This window comes from Manis pentadactyla, chromosome 9, assembly GCF_030020395.1.
Source record: "Manis pentadactyla isolate mManPen7 chromosome 9, mManPen7.hap1, whole genome shotgun sequence".
Taxonomy (NCBI): Eukaryota; Metazoa; Chordata; class Mammalia; order Pholidota; family Manidae; genus Manis; species Manis pentadactyla.
In genome coordinates this window covers 8,238,183-8,258,719 of record NC_080027.1, presented here as the reverse complement: position 1 = coordinate 8,258,719, position 20,537 = coordinate 8,238,183, and the positions used below count along the sequence as shown (strand labels likewise).

The 20,537-nt window shown below is 56.7% G+C and overlaps 1 protein-coding gene across 5 annotated transcripts in view; it reads left to right on the top strand.

Annotated features, from left to right (window-relative positions):
- SHANK2 (SH3 and multiple ankyrin repeat domains 2) overlaps positions 1–20,537 on the top strand; it is a 471,724-nt gene that overhangs the window by 78,045 nt on the left and 373,142 nt on the right. For all 5 annotated transcript variants that reach the window (XM_057506712.1, XM_057506710.1, XM_036875766.2 and 2 more), the window contains 3 exons: positions 12,700–12,903; positions 16,169–16,240; positions 18,391–18,499. In XM_057506712.1, coding sequence (XP_057362695.1) covers positions 12,700–12,903; positions 16,169–16,240; positions 18,391–18,499 — 385 coding nt within the window. The remainder of the gene's footprint in view (positions 1–12,699; positions 12,904–16,168; positions 16,241–18,390; positions 18,500–20,537) is intronic.

Here is a 20,537-nt window from a genome sequence, read left to right as displayed (position 1 = left end):
GGCCCTGGCGTGTGGCGACCATCCCTTCTCTGGATCACTGCAGATGCACAGAGCGCTAACTGGCATCGAGCACCGCAACCATTAGCAATCCTGGCCTTTTAAGCAAGTGGCATGTGACAACATCCATACAATATACAGTTCTTCTGTTACTTATGTTTGAGGGAAACGGACGAGGAGGTGGGAACAAAGTCGGTGCCAGTGCGTGCGGTGGCCCGGTGTCCAGGCCACACTGAATGTCACAGAGCACAGCACAGAAGAAAATACTGTGGGACTGTGATGCCTTTCGGGCTCTTCTTGGGTGTCTACCACCCTGACATGTGCCTGGGGGTTGGCACCTAGTGGCTCTGCTGAAGCTGTCACCCGTGTGTCCACGCACAGCCCGTCTTAGCGAGCTGGCAAGTGTGCAAGGGCCTGGCCCCGTCCTGGTAGACCTTTGGGAACACGAGTCTTGCCTTTTTGCTGTGATCAGTGCCGCCGTTTATCATCCAGCTTTGATGTTTCGTTAGGGAGAGCATTTCAGCTGCTGTCACGAGCCTCCCAGACGATGAGTCGCCGTCACCCATCTCCCCCACCCCCAGCACCCACACTCAAATTTGGCCGCCACAGCAGCAGCCGCCACATGCCTGCTGCAGCTGCCCCACTTCTGCCACACGCATCAGCTGGTGGACACGCTCCCTCACCCGTCACCGGCTTCCAGCTGGGCAGGCACATACACTGGTTTCGGGGTGACCTTGGCCCTTCTGCTGATCACCGAGGATGGAGATAGAGCCCCGAGGGCCAGAGGTTTGCCTGCCTCCGGTTTTCCTGCCGTGCCTGCTGTTTCTATCCGAGGGTCCTGTGTTCTGACTACTTCGCATGTCCTGCCAGCCCTTGAGCCCATCTCCCGTTCAGTCGCTGAGGATCCAGACCCCGCTGCTGGCCCCTCATCTTGCACAGACCATGAGGTGGTCCTTCACCACGAGAGAGGGTTCTGGGGGGCCGCCCAGGGAGGGCTGGGAGCCTGGGAAAGCCCCACTTCAGCCCACTGCTGGGCACATGTCTGATTCATTCCTCCGGGCTCCTTGGGAGATGAGAGCTGGGTGTCTTCTCCCGGAGGTAAAGGACATGTGTCCAGCCTTCTGGAAATGCATGACTTGAATGTCAGCCTCTTAATTCCACTTCAGGAAGGTTTGTCCTTGATTTGCTAGGATGCATCCTTCCCGACAGGAAGCCGTGGGTTGGGTGTACCTCCTGCCACATCCTCTGTGGCGTCCCAGCCCAGGGTGAACAAGGGACGAGGGGGCTCAGTCTGAGCCGCTCCGGGTCCCCACGGCCAGGGCCTGCAGGCTCGGCTCACATTCAGACGGGAGCCCTTTTTCCGGAGCCCCTCCAGTCCCTCTCAGGATGAGGCTGGGAGGCCTCCCTGACGCTCCAGCCAGCAGGAGGCCCCGGGCTCACTCCAGACTCTGCCCACACGCAGGGCCTCTGTCACCATGTCCCTGGGCACAGCCCCAGCTCTCACCTCCTGCCTGGGCCCAGACCTCGCTTCTCCCTTGACGCTTTGCCGGTTGGACATGCAAGGGCCCCTCTGCTCACGTTCACGAGATGAATGCCTCCTCCCTCCCTGGTGCTGACCCTTTGTACCTGGCCCCGCTGGTGTTCCCTCTCAGCAGGGGTCACCCTTAAAGCAACGTTGTTGGGGTAGAATTTATGAGCTAGAAAATCCACTCATGTTGAGTGCACCATTCAGTGCTTTTCAGTAAACACACTGAGTTGTGTGACCGTCACCCCATCTTCCTGTCACCCCCTTACGCCTGCCTGCAGTTCATCCTGGTCACCACCTCCAGCCCCCAACAGGTACGGGCCAGCGTCTTCCTCCATGGATTTCCTATTCCGGACATCCCACGTGAATGGGGCCACACGCAAGGCCTTGTGTCCATCCACCTGCTCTCACTCAGCACAAGTCTGAGGTCCATCCACACGGTGGCATCTCTTGGTCTTCATTCCTTGGCATGGACCATGTTCTAATCCAGGCTTCAGTCGATGGCTGGCTGAGCTGTTTTGGCATTTTGGCTGTACACCTGCTCTGACTGTCCAGGCTGGAGCTGTCCTAAGCCATCCCTGTCCCCTGCCATAACCAGCCCTCCCAAGCCCTGTCGTCTGACCTCCAGATTGCCCTGAACCTGGGTCATTCCTCCCACCTTTGTCACCACTTCTGGCCCCATTTCTGCCATCTTTCTGGACTGGGTTGGCTTATGGGAAGTTTCCTACATGTTGCCTAAGGTGATGGCCTTTAATGTAAGTACACTTGTCGCTGTGACCTGTGAAACTCCCCGATAGGTCTTACGTTCTTGGGAGAAAGATCGAATGGTTACGTGGCCCTCTGGCAGCAGATTCACGAGATGTCCTCGTGGCCCCTCACCTGCCCTGCACTTGTCCCACCGCTGTGACCCACAGGTCAGCTCTCGGGTGACCGCTCGGTCAGTGTCTCCACGAGGAGGTCCTGTAGCTGTTTGGCCCGTCCTGGACCCCAGTGGCCGGTACACCTGAATGAACAACTAATGTCTCCTAGGAAAGAGACTGAATCCATCCAAACCCTCACTCTCTGCTTCCTGGCCCACAACGCACTCCCTCCCACCTGCTCCTTTGCTGACCAAAGGAAGTTTGTTTGGGATTCTAGACGTAATTAGAAAAGGAGTTGTACAGGACCTGACTTGAGCACATTTTCTGCTCAAGGATTTGATGGGTGGAAGAGGTCACGGTGATGTGCCTGTTGTTCAGGAACCTTGAGATTGTGGAGCGTGGCCCAGGGCTGACCCCAGGGCCTGAGGACAGCCTCAGGTCTTTGTCTGATGCTGCTTTTCTTAATATAGAGAAAATTAAGAATAGAGAAAAACACAAAGAGTAAGATCATAAATCCCAGTGTATGTGTTTTGCCGAATTGACATGTTAACATTTTGTCACTTTTTCATCGTGGATGAAAATTTCACTGATTAAGTCAGAGTCTCCCTTGTCCTCGTGCCCAGTGCCCTCTGCTCAGGGACACACACCGTCATGAATTCCGTGTGAACCCCTCTTGTCTCTTGTTTTTGTTATGCGCACCAGTGATGACTCTATATGTGTTGTGTTTGTTGCATAATGAGGAATAGGTACCCGGTGTCATATTGGGTGTGTCTCTCGTAACTTTCCCCACTTGGCGTTATGTGTTTGAACATTGTTTTCTTTCATGTTATCCACCCATCCCTTCATCCCTTGATCCCTCCGTCTTTCCACCCCCCTTCCCTCCACTTACCCTTCCACCCATCCATCCATCCGTCCACCTGTCCATCTGTCCATCTGTCCACCATCCACCCACCATCCTTTGATATCACAGAAATACATGGATTGGGTCTTTGATCTCTACCTGGTGTGACCTGCTGTCTTTCATGGTATACACATGGATCACCTTTGGTGGGGTGAAGGGCATGGACTCTGGTGTTCTTTGTGGCCTCATTAATTGGTTGCTGGGGCCAACAAGAGCCTCCTTGCCCAGCCTCTGACTCCCCACTGCCTCCATTCCCTCTGGGACGTGGCAATGATAATCAGCTCCCCATCCTTGAGTGGAGTGGCTTAACAATTTTAATCAGCAAGTTGGTGAGTCACAAATTGCTTAAACAAGCGGGCAGGCTCGGGGGCCTCCAGTGAATGGCACTGGAGAGAGTCTGCCCTTGACCACAGTGGACCCTACTCACCTCACACAAAGGCTGAGAGGGGCTGTATTTTTATTTCTATCATTAAAAACCATGAAGACCCTACTTGAGTAGCATCAGTTTTGTGTCTTGGAAGGATTCTGTGCTGCATCTTCCGGTTAGGCGTTAGGTTAATGTTTTATATCTGAGAGAGGCTGGCTCAGCCCGCCAGGTGTCTGCGGCCCGTGTGCTCTCCTGCTTCGCTTCGCCTGATTCCCGCTTACATCTCTTCGAGAAAATAATGTTCACAGTAAGTGACCTTGATCTGGACTTACACCGCAGTCTGTGGAAGAGCTTTGTGAGTCCCGCACTGCGGCGAGAACCCTGCGGTTCCCAGCCCGCGCCTCTGCCCCTTGTGTCCCAGGCCCGTAATAATTTCCCAGAGGGTGGTGGCCCCGGCCTGGACCATCGGCGTTTAGTCTGCATCTGTCCAAGGGCGTGGCGCTCCTCCAGCACCTTCCCCGTGTGGTTGTGTTTCCATGACCCTCACGTCTGGCCTGACTCCTGACCCTCACTCGTTTGGCCTTTCTCTTCACAAACCCGCCCTCTGGCCAGCTACGGGCTCTTGGGACACAGATCGGTGCCACCTCCCTCACCGCCTGGTCGCTGCCACCCCCACTGGCCCCCTGCTCCCCTCTAACCATGTGTGGCCCCTGCCTGGCTTGTCTTCCTGATTCTTGCCTCCATTTGGGACAGGAGGGGACACAGAGTGGCCTGGCCGGTGGGTCTCCCCCGATCCCGGTCGGCCTCTCACAGCTGTGCAGCAGCCCGGGGAGGGGTCCTCTGGGCGTGGGGCGCTGATCCCGCCCTCCAGGACTCCTGAGCCATCCACGGGCACCTGGGCTCTGCTCCGTGTCTGCAGTCGGGACTGTTGAGTCGCTGCCCTTCACTCCACCCCGTCTGCTGTTCCTACACCGACCCGGCTGGCCAGCATCAGGTCCTCTGTTCACGGGGAACCTGAGCTAGCTCCCCTCCGAGAGGGCATGCATCACGGACCGCCCGAGCTGGTGCCTGCCATTCCCTGTCACCTTGGCGATGGCAGAGCACCATTCATTCACCCCCAGAAGTCACGGGTCTGTGCACAGCTTCCCACAGCATCCCGTGGCTGCTGTTGGGTTCTGGGGTTTGAAAAATGTTACTCTGATTGCAAAACGAATCCCCCCCACTCTGTCCTCTATTAGTGTTTAAACGTTCAGGAATGTCCCCTTGACCCCTGGGCAACAGCTTCTGCCGGTCAGGGTCACCTGGCCCTTCCCTATTTCCTTACAAATCCATTGTTTGAAGGGTCATGTGTTACCTGTGACAGTGTTTCAGTGTCTGCTGCTAGGGTCTTTGTCCGCAGCAAAAAGCAAGATTTCATCTGGACAATTACATGTGCAAACACCTTCATCATGGTTGAAGTCGCCCTTGATGCTGCCCGTGTTTTGGAGGTGTGCGTGCACTGTGGGATGGCTCTCCTTATCATGGGTCTTCTGAGATGCATTGTGAATGCGCTGATGACGACCTGGACCGTGACCGCAGAAGAAGTTCTAAATGTACAGTGCGTCTCTGCAAAGGCGTGACATGCTCAGAACTCGGGCTTCTTTCCGTGTAGCCTCAGCCCTTGCTGAATGCTGCTCATCAGCGTGCCCTGAGCGGGGATGTGTGTTCCCACTCACGTCTGTTTCCAGCTCTGCATCCTGAGCGGGTGATGCAGGGAACGTCCCTCCGCGCATTACCCGCAAAGGTGTTGGCAGCTGTCCCCTCCACCCCACTTCCCCTGCTTTTTCTGGCTGGAAGTCAGGAGCGAGGCGAATTAAGTCTCACCTGGGGAGCATGAATGGCCGATACACCGAGGTGGTGGACGTGTCCGTGATCCACGCCTGTGGTGCTGATTGGTTGCTCAGCCTTCACACAGCCCACTGTGACAATCATACGGTACTTACTGTTCTTTGGGGTTTTGTCTAGACGCTTCTCTACCTTTGTAAAAGCTTATAAAACCTTGTCATTGTCTCCGTTTACAGGGCCCAAAACGGATTTGGAAAGCAATTTACTCTCACATGTAAGATTCTTTTGCCACGTTGCTGGAAATCAGAAGAGCGTTGTCCAGCCTCTGCTCCAGCAGCCCAGCCACCCTGGCTCTGGCGGGCACAGGGTTCATGATCCTGCATGGATCACGTGAGGGGCCTGAAAGCACCGACTTGGCCCGCCACGGCCACATGGCCCTCAGTGTGCCACAGACGTGGCTGTGGCCACAGCATGATGGCTGGGTTGTCCCCCCATCCATGGTCCTGTGTTGATATCCTACCCTAGTATGTCTCAGGACGTGGCTATATTTGGAGGCGGGGTCTTTAAAGAGATGAAGGTAAAATGAATGAGGTCATAGGGTGGCCCGGATATCATAGGACTGGTGTCCTATCTCAGAGGAGGAGGAGGTCAGGACACAGACACGCACAGAGGGACGACCACATGAGGACACAGGGAGGGGACGGCGTCCACACGCCCAGGGGACAGGCTCCAGGGCAGCCAGGCCTGCCTACCCCGGGTCTCAGCCTTCCAGCCCCAGGCCCTGGAGAGAGGAAATATCTGTGGTTTAAGTGTCCCCAGTCTGCGATATTTTGCTATGACCCCTCAAAAAACTAGTAGCCACAGTGTTTGTGGCAGACCCAGGCTGGGCGTCTTCTGTCTCACGGCACCGTGTCTGGGTAATCCCAGTTCTTCGTCTCACATCTTGCAGAATAGCGATAGCTCACTGTGACCAAATAGGAGAGTCGGTTTTTCTCCCTTCTTGTAGATTTGAGTTTGACCACGAGCTGCACTGGCAGAAGGGCTGGGGTGCTGTGCAGGTTATCGCCATGGCCGACCTCAGCTCTCCCCTCCGCCTGGGTTGGTGTAGCTGCCCTGTCCGGATTTTTCCGTAATTAGATAGCATGTGCACAGTGCCCTCGTGATGGCAGCTCCCCGTCCTCACGGTGACCAGGACCAGACCTTACCTGCTGTTACCACTGGGTCACGTCACCCAGGAGTGTCCCATTCCTGGGACTCTGAGCTCAGTGTTGTTCAAGTTCGTCGGTAGCTGCCAAGCTTCAGGGGTGCTTATGCCAAGAAAAAGGTGTAAAGCCTGGTCCCCGCAAGCAGCTCATACCAGGAGAAGATAGGGGCTCTGATCAGCTGAGTGCCGGAGGGGTGCCAGGGGTGGCTGGGGGCATTGGGGGATGCGTCTGGAAGGTCGCGCAGATGGCTCACCTGGGCATGAAGGTGCCCCCCACCCCCCATGGTGGAGCAGGGCTGCCAGGTGCTGAGGGAGCTCCAGGAGGCTGACGCTGGCCTGCAGGGGTCCAGCCAGCTCCCCCACGTCGGCCTGCTGTGCACAGCACTGAATCAAGGCTGAGGGTGGCCACCAGCCCTCCTCTCACTGTTAGAGTCTGCAGCGCTCTGCCATGTCAGTGCCCCATCCTGTCCCTGAAGCAACCGGATGCCAGGATGCTGTGCTGCTTGTCAGGAGACGTGGGAGAGGCCGCTGTGATTTGGGTCTTGGAGGTACCGTTACATCCACTCACAAGGTTTCTGTGTCTTCAGCCTCCCAGATGGGTCTGGAGGTTCGGCATTTGGGGTGTAGCACCAGGAGGTCAATGAGCCACAGTCACAGGCTCTAACCTGTCCTACCTGCCCCTTAGGGAGATGACGAGAAATGTCCTAAGGCAGAAAACACACTGGGCCCATCCTCCCCCAGCAAGGAGTGCAGAGGGAGAAGCCGGGCCTGCAGTCCGGCCAGCAGGGGCTAGGGCAGCCTGATGGGCTTGGACTGTGCTCCGTGGGCAGTCAGACCAGCTCCCTGGGCCCAGCCTGTGGAGGGGGCCGAGGGAGCGAGTCCTGGGCCCTTTTGGGAAGTGTGAGTGCGATTTCAGTGGCAAACGAGGCAGAGGGGATGGTGGGCTGGAGGCACAAGTGCACAGGGTACACGCAGCTTGGCATTTCAGAGAATTCCAGAGAGTTGCCAGGGACTGGCTTGGCATTGCTGGAGTGTGTGTGTGTGTGTATGGGGCTACGGCAAGGGGTCGAGGGGAGGTACTGACAGGCAGGACTTGTCCTGAGAAGGAGGCAGGGCCAGACCACGCTCAGCCCTTCCCTGTGTCCCCTGCAGCAGGGCGCCGGCCCTGAGCCCCCGGCACCGGAGTTGTCATACGGAGCAGGGACCCAAGAGCCCGGCCTGGAGTGAAGCCATGTGGGTCTGAGAGGCACGTGAGCTCCATGCGGGGCTGCTGGAGTAACCCTGGTGGGGAGGGATGGGGGCCCTCAGGCAGTGGGTTGGGACACATGAGGACTCCAGCTATAGATTATTCTAGACTGAGCTAGAAGGTGCAGGACCAGGAGGAGTCAAGGGCATCTGGATCCTGGAATGGGAGGCGGTGCTGCCACTGAGATTGGAAGGGGGGCCCCGAGGGAAGCAGGCAGAGGTGGACGGGTGGGGGTCGGGCTGGGAGGGGCTGAGTTGTTAGATGGGGTGTCAGCGGCAAGCAGGCCACCCCGAGCGACTCCTTAGTTCAGTTCCCTGTGTGTTTACCTGCTCTGTGTACTCAAGCTTGTTAACCTTAAAATTAAAAGTTATTTTACCAGCAAAAACAGGTTTATTCGGAAACAGCAGAGAATTGCAATCTGGGACACGTGAGCTACAGGAGAGCCGTGGGCAAGTCTGGAGAACCAAGGAGAGGGGCGCCCTTCTGCAGAGGAAGGGGCTGAGGTGGGAGGGGCTGTTTCCCAGCAAAAAGTCTGCTGGAGGAAACTGGGGGTCCCACGCGTCGTGGCTTCTCATTGGCTGGGCCTCCTGCTGGGTGGTGAGACGTCAGATCCCCGTGGTGTCCGTCCTGTCTGGCGGCGTCTGAGGTTTGCAAGGAGTGGTGGGCACGAGAGCTGCTCCTGCAGGCCTCCCGACCCCCGTGAGGTTCCCCTTAACCAGTTTTCACAGGTTCAAGGGCAGCACGTTCCCTCTATTGAACAACCACAAGAGTGTCAGGCTGAGGACCTGGTCCCAAGTTTGTGTTTATTTATTCTCGTGAATTCAAAGGGGAAAGTCTTTGTTTGCAGTGCCCTGCTGTTCCTCCAAAGGTTTTCTTCTTTGCATCTCTCCCCCTCCCCACAAGCCCAGCCCTTAGGCCGAAGGATCCAAGCTCATGCCTCAGACGCAGCCGTGGCCAGCCTCCGCCCCGCGGGCACCCCAGAGGCTACACCTTTACCTCTTCATAAAAAGTTATTGAGACTATCCCATATTGGAGATAAAACAGTTTCTCCCTTGTAATTAGCAACGACAACACTGGGATAAACTGACAAATAATCGGAACATCTCAACAAAGGCTGTATCTCCCTGACGGTGGAACTGAACACAAATGTGTCTTCTGTTTTGTCAGCCAGTGTCAAATGTTTTATAACTTCCTGCACTGCAGGCGGCCATGTGTGCAGAGAGGAAGTGGTGTGTCAGTGACACAGCAGGGACCTGGGAGCCGGGCCCACCTGGGCTCAGACGGAACCTCCACCTCTTCTAGACGCGTGGTCTTGGGGAACTTACTTGAGTCTCTGAGGCTGTTTATTCATCTGCATATGGCAATAATAATGATGATGATTTATAATTATTTTATCATGAGTATATCATAGTAATATAATACTACTACTACAAATGTCCACTCATGGTTGTGGTGAAGGTAAACACCATTAGCTCAGTCTCTGGCATGTTAGGATTCTAAATGTTAACCACAAACACGCCACCATCACCACCACCGCCATCTCTCGCTGGGCCCTGAGATCCTTAGGGGGCGAGATCCCTGTCTCGGTCGTGTCCCCGCCCTTCTGGGCCCTGTGGTGACGCAGCGAAGGTCAGGACCTTCCTGCTGAAGGTGGACAGCAGGCAGACGGGCAGCGTCTCCTCAGGCAGCCCTAGGTGGGAGGGCCGGGCCCTGGGATTCCCGGCGGCCTGTCTGCACCCCTCCCCGTGCTTGAGAGCCTCCTCAGCCCCGGAGGGCACCAGGGACAGGTAGGCCGCAGGGCGGCCGCGGGAACTGCCCAGGATTCCCCAGGCGGGCCTCACGGCGTCAGGCTGCACACCAGGAGCACTGGGACGGGGCGGCCCTTACACAGCCGCTGTCCAGGGCTCCATGGCCCCCTTCCCCCGCCCCCAGATGCCCCTGCCGTTTCCTGTGCTCAGCCCTCTCCCTGAAATCCTACCCGAAACACTCACGCTCCTTTCCATTCCTGGGCTCTGCCCATGGTGTGTGTGGCTTCCCACAGGGCTATTCGAGCGTTTATCTTTGCCTTTTCCATAGCGATCGAAGCTGAGTCTGTCGCCACGAGCCACAGGGCCTGTGGCTGCCTTGTCACGGATCTCGTGCACCGGCCGTAACTCACTCATTCGTCCAGCAAGGGTGGTCACCTGTGCCGGGTGAGGACTGTCCTTGCAGCCGGGGTGGCTGGAAGGGGTGCTTGGTGAGCAAGGGCGCACTTCAGTGGGGGGTCAGTGAGGGGTGGGTGTAGCCAAATCTGCCCAGTGTCTTCTGAACGGGTTGCACCAGGGCCTGCCTTGAGCTGGTGTGAACACGTAGGCAGCACCCATCAGGTGTGAAAGGAAAAGACAGCATGGGGTGTGGTGCTCTGCGCCCTGAGCTATTGTCTGGGGACGAGAGCGGTGGGTGCTTTGCACAGGTGTTAGTTACTGGGGCCGCTGTAACCAGGCCCACAGTCTGGGTGGCTTAGTAAATTAATAAATTGAATAAACTTACTGCCTCCCAGTCTGGAGGCTGCGAGTTCAAGATCAAGGTGTCGGCAGGGTGAGCCAAGGGCGAAACTGGTCCAGGCCTCTCCCTGGCTTCTGGGGCTTTGCTGGCCATCTGTGGGGCCCCTTGGCTTGTGGAAACATCACCCCGATCTCTGCCTCCGCCTTCACACGGCCTTCCTGTGTGTGAGCTGGGGGCCAGATTTCCCTTTTCTGTAATGACATAGTCCTCTTGAGCTGGGGGCCACCCTGCTCCACTGCGACCTCATCTTAGCCTGATCACACCTGCCCACACACAGTTTCCAGACCAGCCACATTCCCAGGGAAGGGGAAGGACTTCAGCATCTTTGGGGGACACACTCAGCCCGTAGTGGCGCCCTGTCCTTCTGATCCTTGTGGCAGCCCTGCCAGCTCTGCAGCCCCCTGACTCCATCACAGAGACAAGGCCACGGGGTTGGCAGCTCAGCCTGGGACCGTAAGGTCAGCGTAGGCAGCCGGGCTGCAGACCCGAGGCTTTCTGACCTGAGCTGCCGCTCCTTGAGGTCTCTCGGGGAGCCTCTGGGGCAGGACATTTATTCATTTTGCAGGGCTGGGTGCGCATGACAAAGGCGGCCTCCCTGGCCCACCGTGGAGTGGCAGCAGACACATCTCTGTGGTCACCTGCAGTGCCGCCCGGGTCCCCTGGGCAGTGATTCCCAGCCTTGGCCCACCCAGCATGCACCTGCTGGCGGGTCTCACCTGCCGGATCCAGTGTGGGAGCTCCGGCCTGCCGCGGGTGTGGATGTCTAAGGGAACTGGAGTCTCTGTTTTGGAACTAGGGGGCCTACAACAATCCCCCAAACAGGAATCGCCGAGTCATCTGCAGCCCCATGGGGTCACGTGATAGAGCTTGTCCATATTTCCAGTTTCCACCTTCTAATTCAGCCGAGGATGGGCCAGGGGTGCCAGGGGTGCGGCTGAAGTCACTGGCGTGTCGCTGAGGTGAATAGCCAGCCCCGCCCAGCCTCGTAGCCCCTTGCGGAGCTCTGAGCGTTACCTCGAGTTCGGCCTTTGACATTGGAGAGGGACGGACAGAGTGCTCATGACCCCGGGTCGGGTGTCCTGGGCGGTGGGATTCTGGGCTGCCTGCTGAAACGGCCTCATTGTCAGCACTACTGGGTGAGGAGGAGCCTACCCGAGACCCGTGGCTCAGGGGGCCTCTAATCCTTGGGTGCTCGGAACCCCGTGCAGAGAGCTGGGTCCAGCCTCATCTTCAGTCAGACCTCGTTCTTTCTGAATGCTTTTACAGTGATACGGCAAATTCCTGAGCCCCTGCTGGTGGCTATATGGAATGCTGATGGCAGTATTGAATTTTAATTCAATAAAAATGAGATGTCACAGTTAGAAGGGGAGTTGGCCTGGCCCTTGTTTGTCCCGGCTTGTCAGTGAGTCTCCGAGAAGGGCACTGGGAGTGCGGCCAAGCTGCGCCATTTGATTCTTGGAGGCGCCGTTCTGTTTCAGAACAGTGTTCTTGATTGCTTTGCAGGCACTGTCTACACCGTGCAGCTTTTAAAAAATGAGCTCTCATGGCTTCTGATACGATTTCTAAATCAAAGCACTTTTCATCAGTGCCTGCCTTTGTGGTCCGGGAGGGTGGTGTCTGTGCTTCGCTGTTGGGTTCGGAGCCAGAGTGGGCGGCACATAGGCGCCGGGCCATGGGCTTTCCCAATGGGGAGGTTGGGGGCAGAGATGCCCGCTGTGTCTGGGACGCGAAAGAGCAGTGGATGTCAGATTTAAGTCATGCTATGGTTTGCTCAAGCCATGGTCCTCAAAGTGTGTTCCCCTGACCAAGTGGAACAGCGTCACCTGGAAACTTGTGAGAAATGCAGGTTCTGGGGCCTGAACCTGTTGGCGGAGGAGGGGGCCAGGTTTTAGGGAGTACTGAAGGTGGAGAAGCTCCATACACATGAGGGAACCTCCACGGCAATAGGCGGTATCGATTACGGGAAATGCACGCCACGGCCAGGGGAGAGTTGGGTCACTAGTTAGTGCGTCCAGGCCACAGACCGGCCGCTCAACCGTAGCTTCTCACCTTTTGCATTCACAGTGTCTCCCTCCCAGTGACTCAGGTCTTAACGTTTCACGCGGAAGAGCCAGGGGCCTGCAGCTCAGACACTGTTAGGATGCAGGGGCGACAGCGTGGCCTCTGCCCCGTGCTGCCCCCCACACCCCCCGGCCTTCCGCACCTAATCAGACGGCTTTCCTTCCCCACAGAAATGCATTCGGTTTAACCCAGAAGCCACTGTGTGGATTGCGAAGCAGCGGATTCTGTGCTCGCTGAACCAGAGCCTGCGGGACGCCCTGAACTACGGGCTGTTCCAGCCGGCCAGCGGCGGGCGCGACGGCAAGTTCCTGGACGAGGAGCGGCTGCTGCGGGAGTACCCGCAGCCTGTGGGCAAGGGCGTGCCCTCCCTGGAGGTACGCACTGCACCCGCGGTGGAGCGGCACCTTCTCCAAACTCCAGATTAGGTTGAACTGGGGGGGTGAGCCCCAGATTTAAGAGTCAGTTTGGGGTCTTGAGGGTGCACCTAATTTTGTGAATTACAGATGGTTGTGCGATTTTAATCCATTTGTTTCTGACGGCAGAGTGGATGAGTGTGTTAGGGCAGAATCTTGATATGAGGGAACCACGGCTCTCTGTCAGGCTCAGGAGCAGGTCCTGTGAGTCGTGGGGTGCAGACCTACAGTCGGGTGCCTCTCTGAGTCAGCCTTCCTGCCGCTGGGCATACGGTGGGCCGGGCGCCATCTGGCTGCAATCAGCTTCCCCTCTGCTTCTTGCAGGAATGACCCCGGGAGTGACTAAGCTTTGAGCTGCTATAGCCAACCTGCTGTCGGGCCTGCCTTGTGCACGGGTTGATGCGCATGCACGTCAGGCAGCCTAGCACATTCCCACAGGAAGTGAGCCCGGTCCTGCCTCTCTGACGCCCGGCAGGCTGCTCCTGAGTGTGTGTACCACAGTTCCACATGAAGTGTCAGGACAGGCACACAAGTAGCTGGAAATGTCATTTCTACCTTGTACAACACGGCGATGTGTTGCTACCTGATCGTATTCATTCCAGCGAGGTCTCGTGGCAGGAGGCTGAGTGTGGAATTGTACTGGCGTTGGAGCCACTGGCGTGGGTTCCGCAATATTCTCAGCAGCTGGAGGGCACTCTGAAGCCAGGTGGCATGGACAAACCTCGTCTGCCCATATCTAGGTCCGGTAGCGACTCGGAGGCTGTGGTTATAGGTCCCCATTTAGGTGGAACGTGTCCGGCCAGGGGAACATGGGAGCCACGTGGCAGCTGTGTGGTTCACTGGTCCGGCCTCAGTTGGCTCATCTGTAAAATGGGTATCCATTGAAAAATCTCTTGCTGGGAGCCTAAGTACCAGTCCCTTTCTAGGCATGTCTCACATGCATGAGTCAAAGTTCTGTCTAACAGCGCTTACACTCCAGTGGGACAGTAAATAACCAGTTCATTTCAGGGACTGGTAATTTCTATAGTAACAGTGAAATGGGGCAGGAGACCAGAAGTCCTGAGAACAGCCCATCCCTTACCCCTGAGAACCGAACAAGGGCAGACATGGGAAAGGACAGGGCTGTGCTGTGGCATTTAGAGCAGTGGGTGGGCGTGTCCTCCTCCCTGTGCCTTTCCAAGGACTCACAGGAGCTGAGGGGAGAGGTTTCCCGTCCTATGTCCCTGTGCCCATCGCCCCTTGTGGACATGTGGGCTGCGGTGTCAGACACCCTTGGTCTCATTCTTGGTAGCTATGTGACCTTGAGTGCACCACCCAGCCTCTCTGGGCCCAAATGGCCAGCTTGGAAATTGGGCAAACATTAGTACCACCTTCTTGGGTGGCTGTGAGGCTCAAACGAGATATTTCACAGAACAGGACTCTCAGTGTAAGGCCTGGGGGTTGGCAAGCACCCCGAGTTGGTGCTGTCATCTGCTCTCTTTGGCAAGAGAGAGCTGTTTGTATTTACATTCATCCCCTTGGGCCACCGTCCTGCCAGGCGACCCACCGTGCGGGAAGGGCCTGGAGGGGGACACCTTAGGGGAAGGCAAGGATCTGAGCTCCTTGCCTTGGATAATTTGAGTAAAATATTGTTGACTTCTTAGGAAACACTGACAAACTAGCAGGAAAGGAGTTTGTGGTTCTGAGCCACATTCCTCTGGAGCAGGGGCGGTGAATGTGTATGGCTCTGGAGAGTCTGCTCCTCAGTACGTCCCTCCTGCCTGGACATGTCCTCAGTCCTGGGGTACTTTTTTTATGACCAGTAAAAGTGCCCACTGACCTGAATTCCTGCAAACTTGTCAAGTTAGTGACAAGTCACACCGTCTGTTACGCCCCTGCTGTCCCCCTCTGGCTTCTGAAGTCACAGAGGTGTGGTGAGGCCAGGAGAGTTTCATCCTGGTCCTGGGGTGTGGGGCATGCGGAACGAACTGCCCTGGTGGGCTCTGGGGTCGGGGCGGAGGCCCTGGAGCAGGCCTGGATCTCCGCCTGCCGGTTCAGTTCGGGAAGGCGGACCTGCAGTTTGAGATCAGCACACGTCAGCCAGAAACTGTGCACAGCTGGAGCCAGGAGTAGAACTCTGATTTCACAACGAGTTTATTTTGGCACTTAAAAAAAAAAAAATCACCTTTTGGTCTGTGTGACAAAGCAATCTGGCCGGTTTGCAGCTCTCTTTGCAGCAACGGGGAAGGAGGATAAGGCTGTGGCTTTGGGAACTTTATATGGGATTAGACGCTCGGTTTCGGGATTAGCTCTCCCACTGCCCTGCACCTCCGTTTCACAAAGGGTGTTTTCACTCGTGGGCTTGTTTAAATTCCTTGGGGTACAACGCAGTCAGGTGAGGGGGGAGGAGGGGTGAAGCAGCACTCGTCCAGCCCCGGCACTGTGCCAGGGAGCTTGCATCCAGTCCCTGGGCCACCCTGGGAGTTCTGTGCTGTTATCTCCCCGCCGCAGATAAGGAGACAGGGTCTGAGATGGGGAAAACGGCGAGCACGGAAACCTCAGCTCAGGATCCTCGTGACTGTCGGCATCCCTCCCAAGCCTGGTGTAGTGTCTGCAGCACAGTTTGCTGCAAAGGGGTCCGGGCCCTGGGGGAGGCACCAGAGAAGGGTGCCGGGATGGTGCAGCAGACAAACCGGGGCATTCTCGGGCACAGCTGCTGCATGGGGACAGGACGCACTCGGTTCCTACTGTGTTCTTCAGCTCAAAGGAGGCACTGCCGTCTGGGGGAAGGAATTGCAGCTCCGAAGCCCCAGGCAGAGGCTGCAGGTGTAAGAGGAGGCGGCTTCCCGGGGCCGGGGCTTGTACACATGGACTAGGTCACAGAGTCCCGCCGCTTGAAGCCGTGCCCTGGTGTATTGGCAGTGCCGCACTAATGGTGGTCAGACAGTGGTCACTAATAACGCGGAGGACAGGTGGGCACTGCAGACGGCTGCTCCTCTACCCCAGGACCTTGACCCTTCCGTCCCTTTGAGTTGCTCTTGTCAGGGCTTTTGAACTAGATCGCTGCAGAATTCCTCTTCCATGTCGTGGGCTCCACGGCTCAAATGCCAGTAGTTTATTTAACACCCGGAGGGTTTGCTCTGGAGCCCTACCTGTGGTGAGATAGTCAAAGCCAAGGTTGGTTTTCCCCTTGAACAGCTATGTGCTATATTAACCCTTCTTTTTCCTGTTTCTGCATCTGTGCCAGTTTCGATACAAGAAGCGGGTGTATAAACAATCCAGTCTGGACGAGAAACAGTTGGCCAAGCTGCACACAAAGGTAAGTGGGCTCGGCTGTCACTCACGCTCTTTTATTTTGCGTTATCTTTGGGGATCGGGAGCTCTTTCGGCAGAGGGCTCCTTCTCCTGTGAGTTGGTGCTGAGGCACCTGCTGCATACCTGTCACGAGAGGCAGGGCAGGATGTGCAGGTGGCCTGGGTTTGCTGGGCTGCCCAGGGGGTGGTGGGGTTGCTCCGTGAACCCCAGGGGAGGAGGCTTCAGGCTGGGGAGCAGACCCCACTGGGTGGTCCAGAAGAGCTCCTCAAAGACAGGGCCCTCCTGTTACCACCATCACCTCATCCTGGGTAATGAAAACACATTAGACGACAACTTGTAAATGAAAAACTATCCGTGTGGAACCTGCTGTATGCTCTCCTCTTCCTGGTGTTCCTGGGAGGGGGGGTAACTCTTGACTTTGAGTTGTCACTGCTGAAATACAAGACAGCGTGGGGGTGGTTTTCCTCTGCCGTCCCTCAAGTACAGAGCCGATTAAGAGCTGTGTACATAAACCGCACAGAGGGAAGACACGCAGGCGGGCAGCCGGGCCGTGAGCCTGGTAGGGCAGAGTGCCCTGGGCTATGTTCCACAGAGCGCTCAGCCCCTGGCTGCACACACAGCAGGCACTCCTGCCCAGGGTGTCTGGTGTCTGTGCAGCCAGGCCAGTATGCCGTGGGTGCACCTGCTCTTTCTCAGCATACTGTGGGTGTCCAGGGGGAGCTGGGGCCCAAGTGTGTGGTGGGGACCTCACTTAATGCCAGAGGGACGCTCTCCCCAGCCATCCTGAGAGCACAGCTGAAGCCAGGGTTGGGACGCTGCCTGGATGCCTTCCCTTAGCCCAATGCTGCCCAGGGCAGCTCTCCGAGCTCTGAGCTCACAGAGGGCATTCTTGGCCAGCAGGGACCCTTTGATTTTGCTTTGTCCCCTGTTTGTATCAGGATAGATGCCTGGATTTCTGTTGTGCTCCCGGGATGCACATTTTTTTGCATTTATTGTTACTCATTTTTGTGCTCAGAGTGTCTGGGTGCAGCTGGTGGCTGCCCTTTGCTGGGCTCGGCTCTCCGGCGTGTCCCACTGCCCTTTGAGTGCTGACGAGGTTCTGACACAAGACGCTGGGGCCCCTCCTGCACCGTCCCTGTCCAGCCCTCGAATCTGCCTGGATGGAGGTGTTCAGACCCCACGATCTGGGCACTTCTGGTTTTTTTTTATTACCTCTGTTGTGTAGTTAAAAATGTGTGTGTGAATTTAAAAAAAATGTCAATTACTAAATAGAAATGAAAGTGTTAAGTGGAACTAAGTGTATCTTGTATCTGTGCATTTGCTAATTTTTAGCCCCAGAATGTCTGGAAGGCATTTGGATGGAGATCTGCCCTCCAGAGGGCTGAAGGCTTCAGTCTGGAAGCCGCCGTTGCTCCCTGTCCTGTGTGTTTGGGGAGAGGTGTGGAGTAGGGATGGAGAGTGAGGGAGTGGCCGGTTAGATTCATCAGGTGAAGGCGTCGGATCCCGGGACAGTGATCAGAGAGCCCAGGCTGTCCGCTTGATGGACAGGAAGTCATACATCTTCTTACAGATGAACCTGGGCAGAGCTGGGGAAGTGTCCCCGCACCGAGGTCGACTCTCTGATCCTTTTCGTCTCATGGGAGCACATGTCTCCCTTCAGCTGGAGTCACCTGGTGGCCGGGCGCCCCGTTCCTGCCCACGTGGGCGTGGGGTTAACCAAAGAGTGGATTAACCTGAGTGAGCGGCTGCCCTGTTTGACCTCCACCGCTGCTGCCCCCTAGAGATTAGAAAACATCAGTACCAGTCCTTGGACATCACTGGCCAGACTGTCGGGGGTGGATTCTGGAAACTGGTTTTTCAGCGCAGTTCCATGTGGCCTCCTTCAAAACAGGGATGTCCATGGCCTTCAGCAAGGACGGTGGGCAGTGAGCGGTTTCTGAGATCCACCCAGGACAGGATGACTGCGCCCACTGCGTGCGGACTCTGCTCGGCCCTGGGCCTCCAGGTGCTTGGTGCGCCGTGGGGTGGACAGAGGCCCCGTGGAGGCTCAGCTCCCTCTCGGTGGAGGAGGCCGGTCTGCGCTCTGTGAGGCCCCTTCTTGCGGCTGCCAGACGTTTCTCGTGAAGACATTTCTGTTTCATCATTTTTTTGCAGACCAATCTGAAGAAATGCATGGATCACATACAGCGCTGCTCAGTGGAGAAGATCGTGAAGATGCTGGAGCGAGGCTTGGACCCGAACTTCCACGACCTGGAGACGGGAGGTAGGGGCCGGGCAGAGGGCACGCTGCGCAAGTGCGGGTTAGTTGGAGAAAGTGCGGTTCTGTTACTCACGTCACGCGCATGCGCATATGCAGCACTGAAGCCTTACCTGGTCTTTAGAAGCACTTTCTCGCTCCCCTGGGAGCTCTGAATGAAAAAGGGTGGAGCCCGTGCGCCCCCGCGGTGCCCCTCACGGCCAGCGTGTGCCAAGTAAATAAATGAACAATGACCGGGATGAAGGAAGGGACGGCCGCGCGCGGGGCTCTGTGCCCGCCTCGGGAGACACGCAGACGCGCTGTGTTCTTGCGCCCTCTGCTGGAAGCTGACTTCCGCCTGCGTGTGGGCCTCTGGTCGTTCGTGGGACAAAATGACACGGTTCTGTCTCAGCACTTCTGACATTTGGGGCTGGACATTTCTTTTTTTTAACTCCACGATTCTGCACAAGCATTAACTTCTATTTAATCTTATCTTTTGCCTTTTTCCCTCAGTTTTATTGAGATATGACGGATGACATTGCATTAGTTTCAGTTTCACGAATTGACTTGATACAGTATCTTTTTGTAAATGATCATCACAGTAAGCGTAGGTACCACCCACCACCACGCTTAGTTGCAAACCTTATTTTCTTGTAATGAGAACTTTCATGATCTATGGTTTTTAGTGGCTTTCAAATTTGCACCACAGTGTTGTTAACTATAGTCGGCATGCTGTGCATGACTTCCCTAGGACTCATTTATCTTACAGTAACCAGAAATGTATACCTTTTGGCCCCTGTGCCCCCTCCCCTGCCTCTGGCAACTACCACCCCATTTCTGTGCACTAGGCAGGAGGCTGAGCGCACGTCGGGGAATGTGCTGGAGGCCTGGCTGAACATGAGTGGGGAGCCAGCCCAGGTGGGGGCTCTGTGAGTTAGGGGAGTGGGGTCTGTGTGCAGAATGCCTCGCCACAGGCCCGGGCAGTCCCAGTCGGGTGGTGTGGCACAGAGGCCCGGGGGTCCCCTGCCGGTGGGGACATCTAGCAGGGGAGGAGCAGCGTGGTGCCTGCAGGGGCCCTGACATTGCAAGGTCAGGGAGTGGTGGGTGGTGATGGGCTCTGCTGCGTGTCAGGGCAGAGCGGACAGCTGCAGGGGTGCTCTTCTGGAAGCAGGTGGGACAGATGTGGGGTAGGTGGGGCAGATGAAAGCAGCGGGTGGAGGATGTTCAGCTGAGCTGACGGGGAGCAAAAGGTTCGGGTGCTGGGGGTGGGGTGGGCAGGCAGTGAGCCTGCATGGCTGTGCCTCTGGCGCCACGCTGAGCTGCTCTTCTTCTGTCTTGTCACCCAGACTGGCTCCCTGCCCACGAGGGCTGGGTCCCCTCTGCCCGTCCTGTGACATAGCTCCCAGTACTTAAGCTCTACCTGTGAATGGACCAGTGGACTCCCAGGCACGTCCTTGAGCCCTCAGCCAGGCCTGGGTGTTATGGGTCCCTGACCTGGATTCTCTCCTTCGGCCCTGGGCCTGGCCCACTCCGTGGCTGTTTCTGGATGGTTCCCGGGGCCCAGGCCCACCTGTCTCGCCTGCCCAGGCCGGCTGTAGGAGGAGGTTGGCGTGTTCACTGCGGGCTGCGCTTCTTGTTCTAGTCGGTTCCTTCCCTCCCCGGGCCAGTGCCTCTGCCACTTCCTCCCCAGAGCCGGTGTCTTCTGGATTCTATGGGTTTGAAATGCCTGTTATTCTAGGGCAAAACCCTAACTTTTCTTCTAAATACCTAGCATAGACCCCGAATATTTCAGAATGGAGGTCCACGGCCATTTCTCTTGGCCGTGCCTGGAGTTAAACATCATCAGACAAACAGAGAAGAATCAGAACCCCGGTGGCCCCTCGGATCCACACAAAGCAGCTCTGACAAAGAGTCCAGTGTGGGGCAGGTGGCCCAGCGCTACAGGGAAGGCTGAGACCAGCGGGCCCGGGAGAGAGGGCACCTGCCACCCGGGCATGGGGGCTCTGCGGGGCTTTGTCCACGTCACTGCATTGTGCTTTAGTTGGGGCTTTTTGGGGTTTTTGGC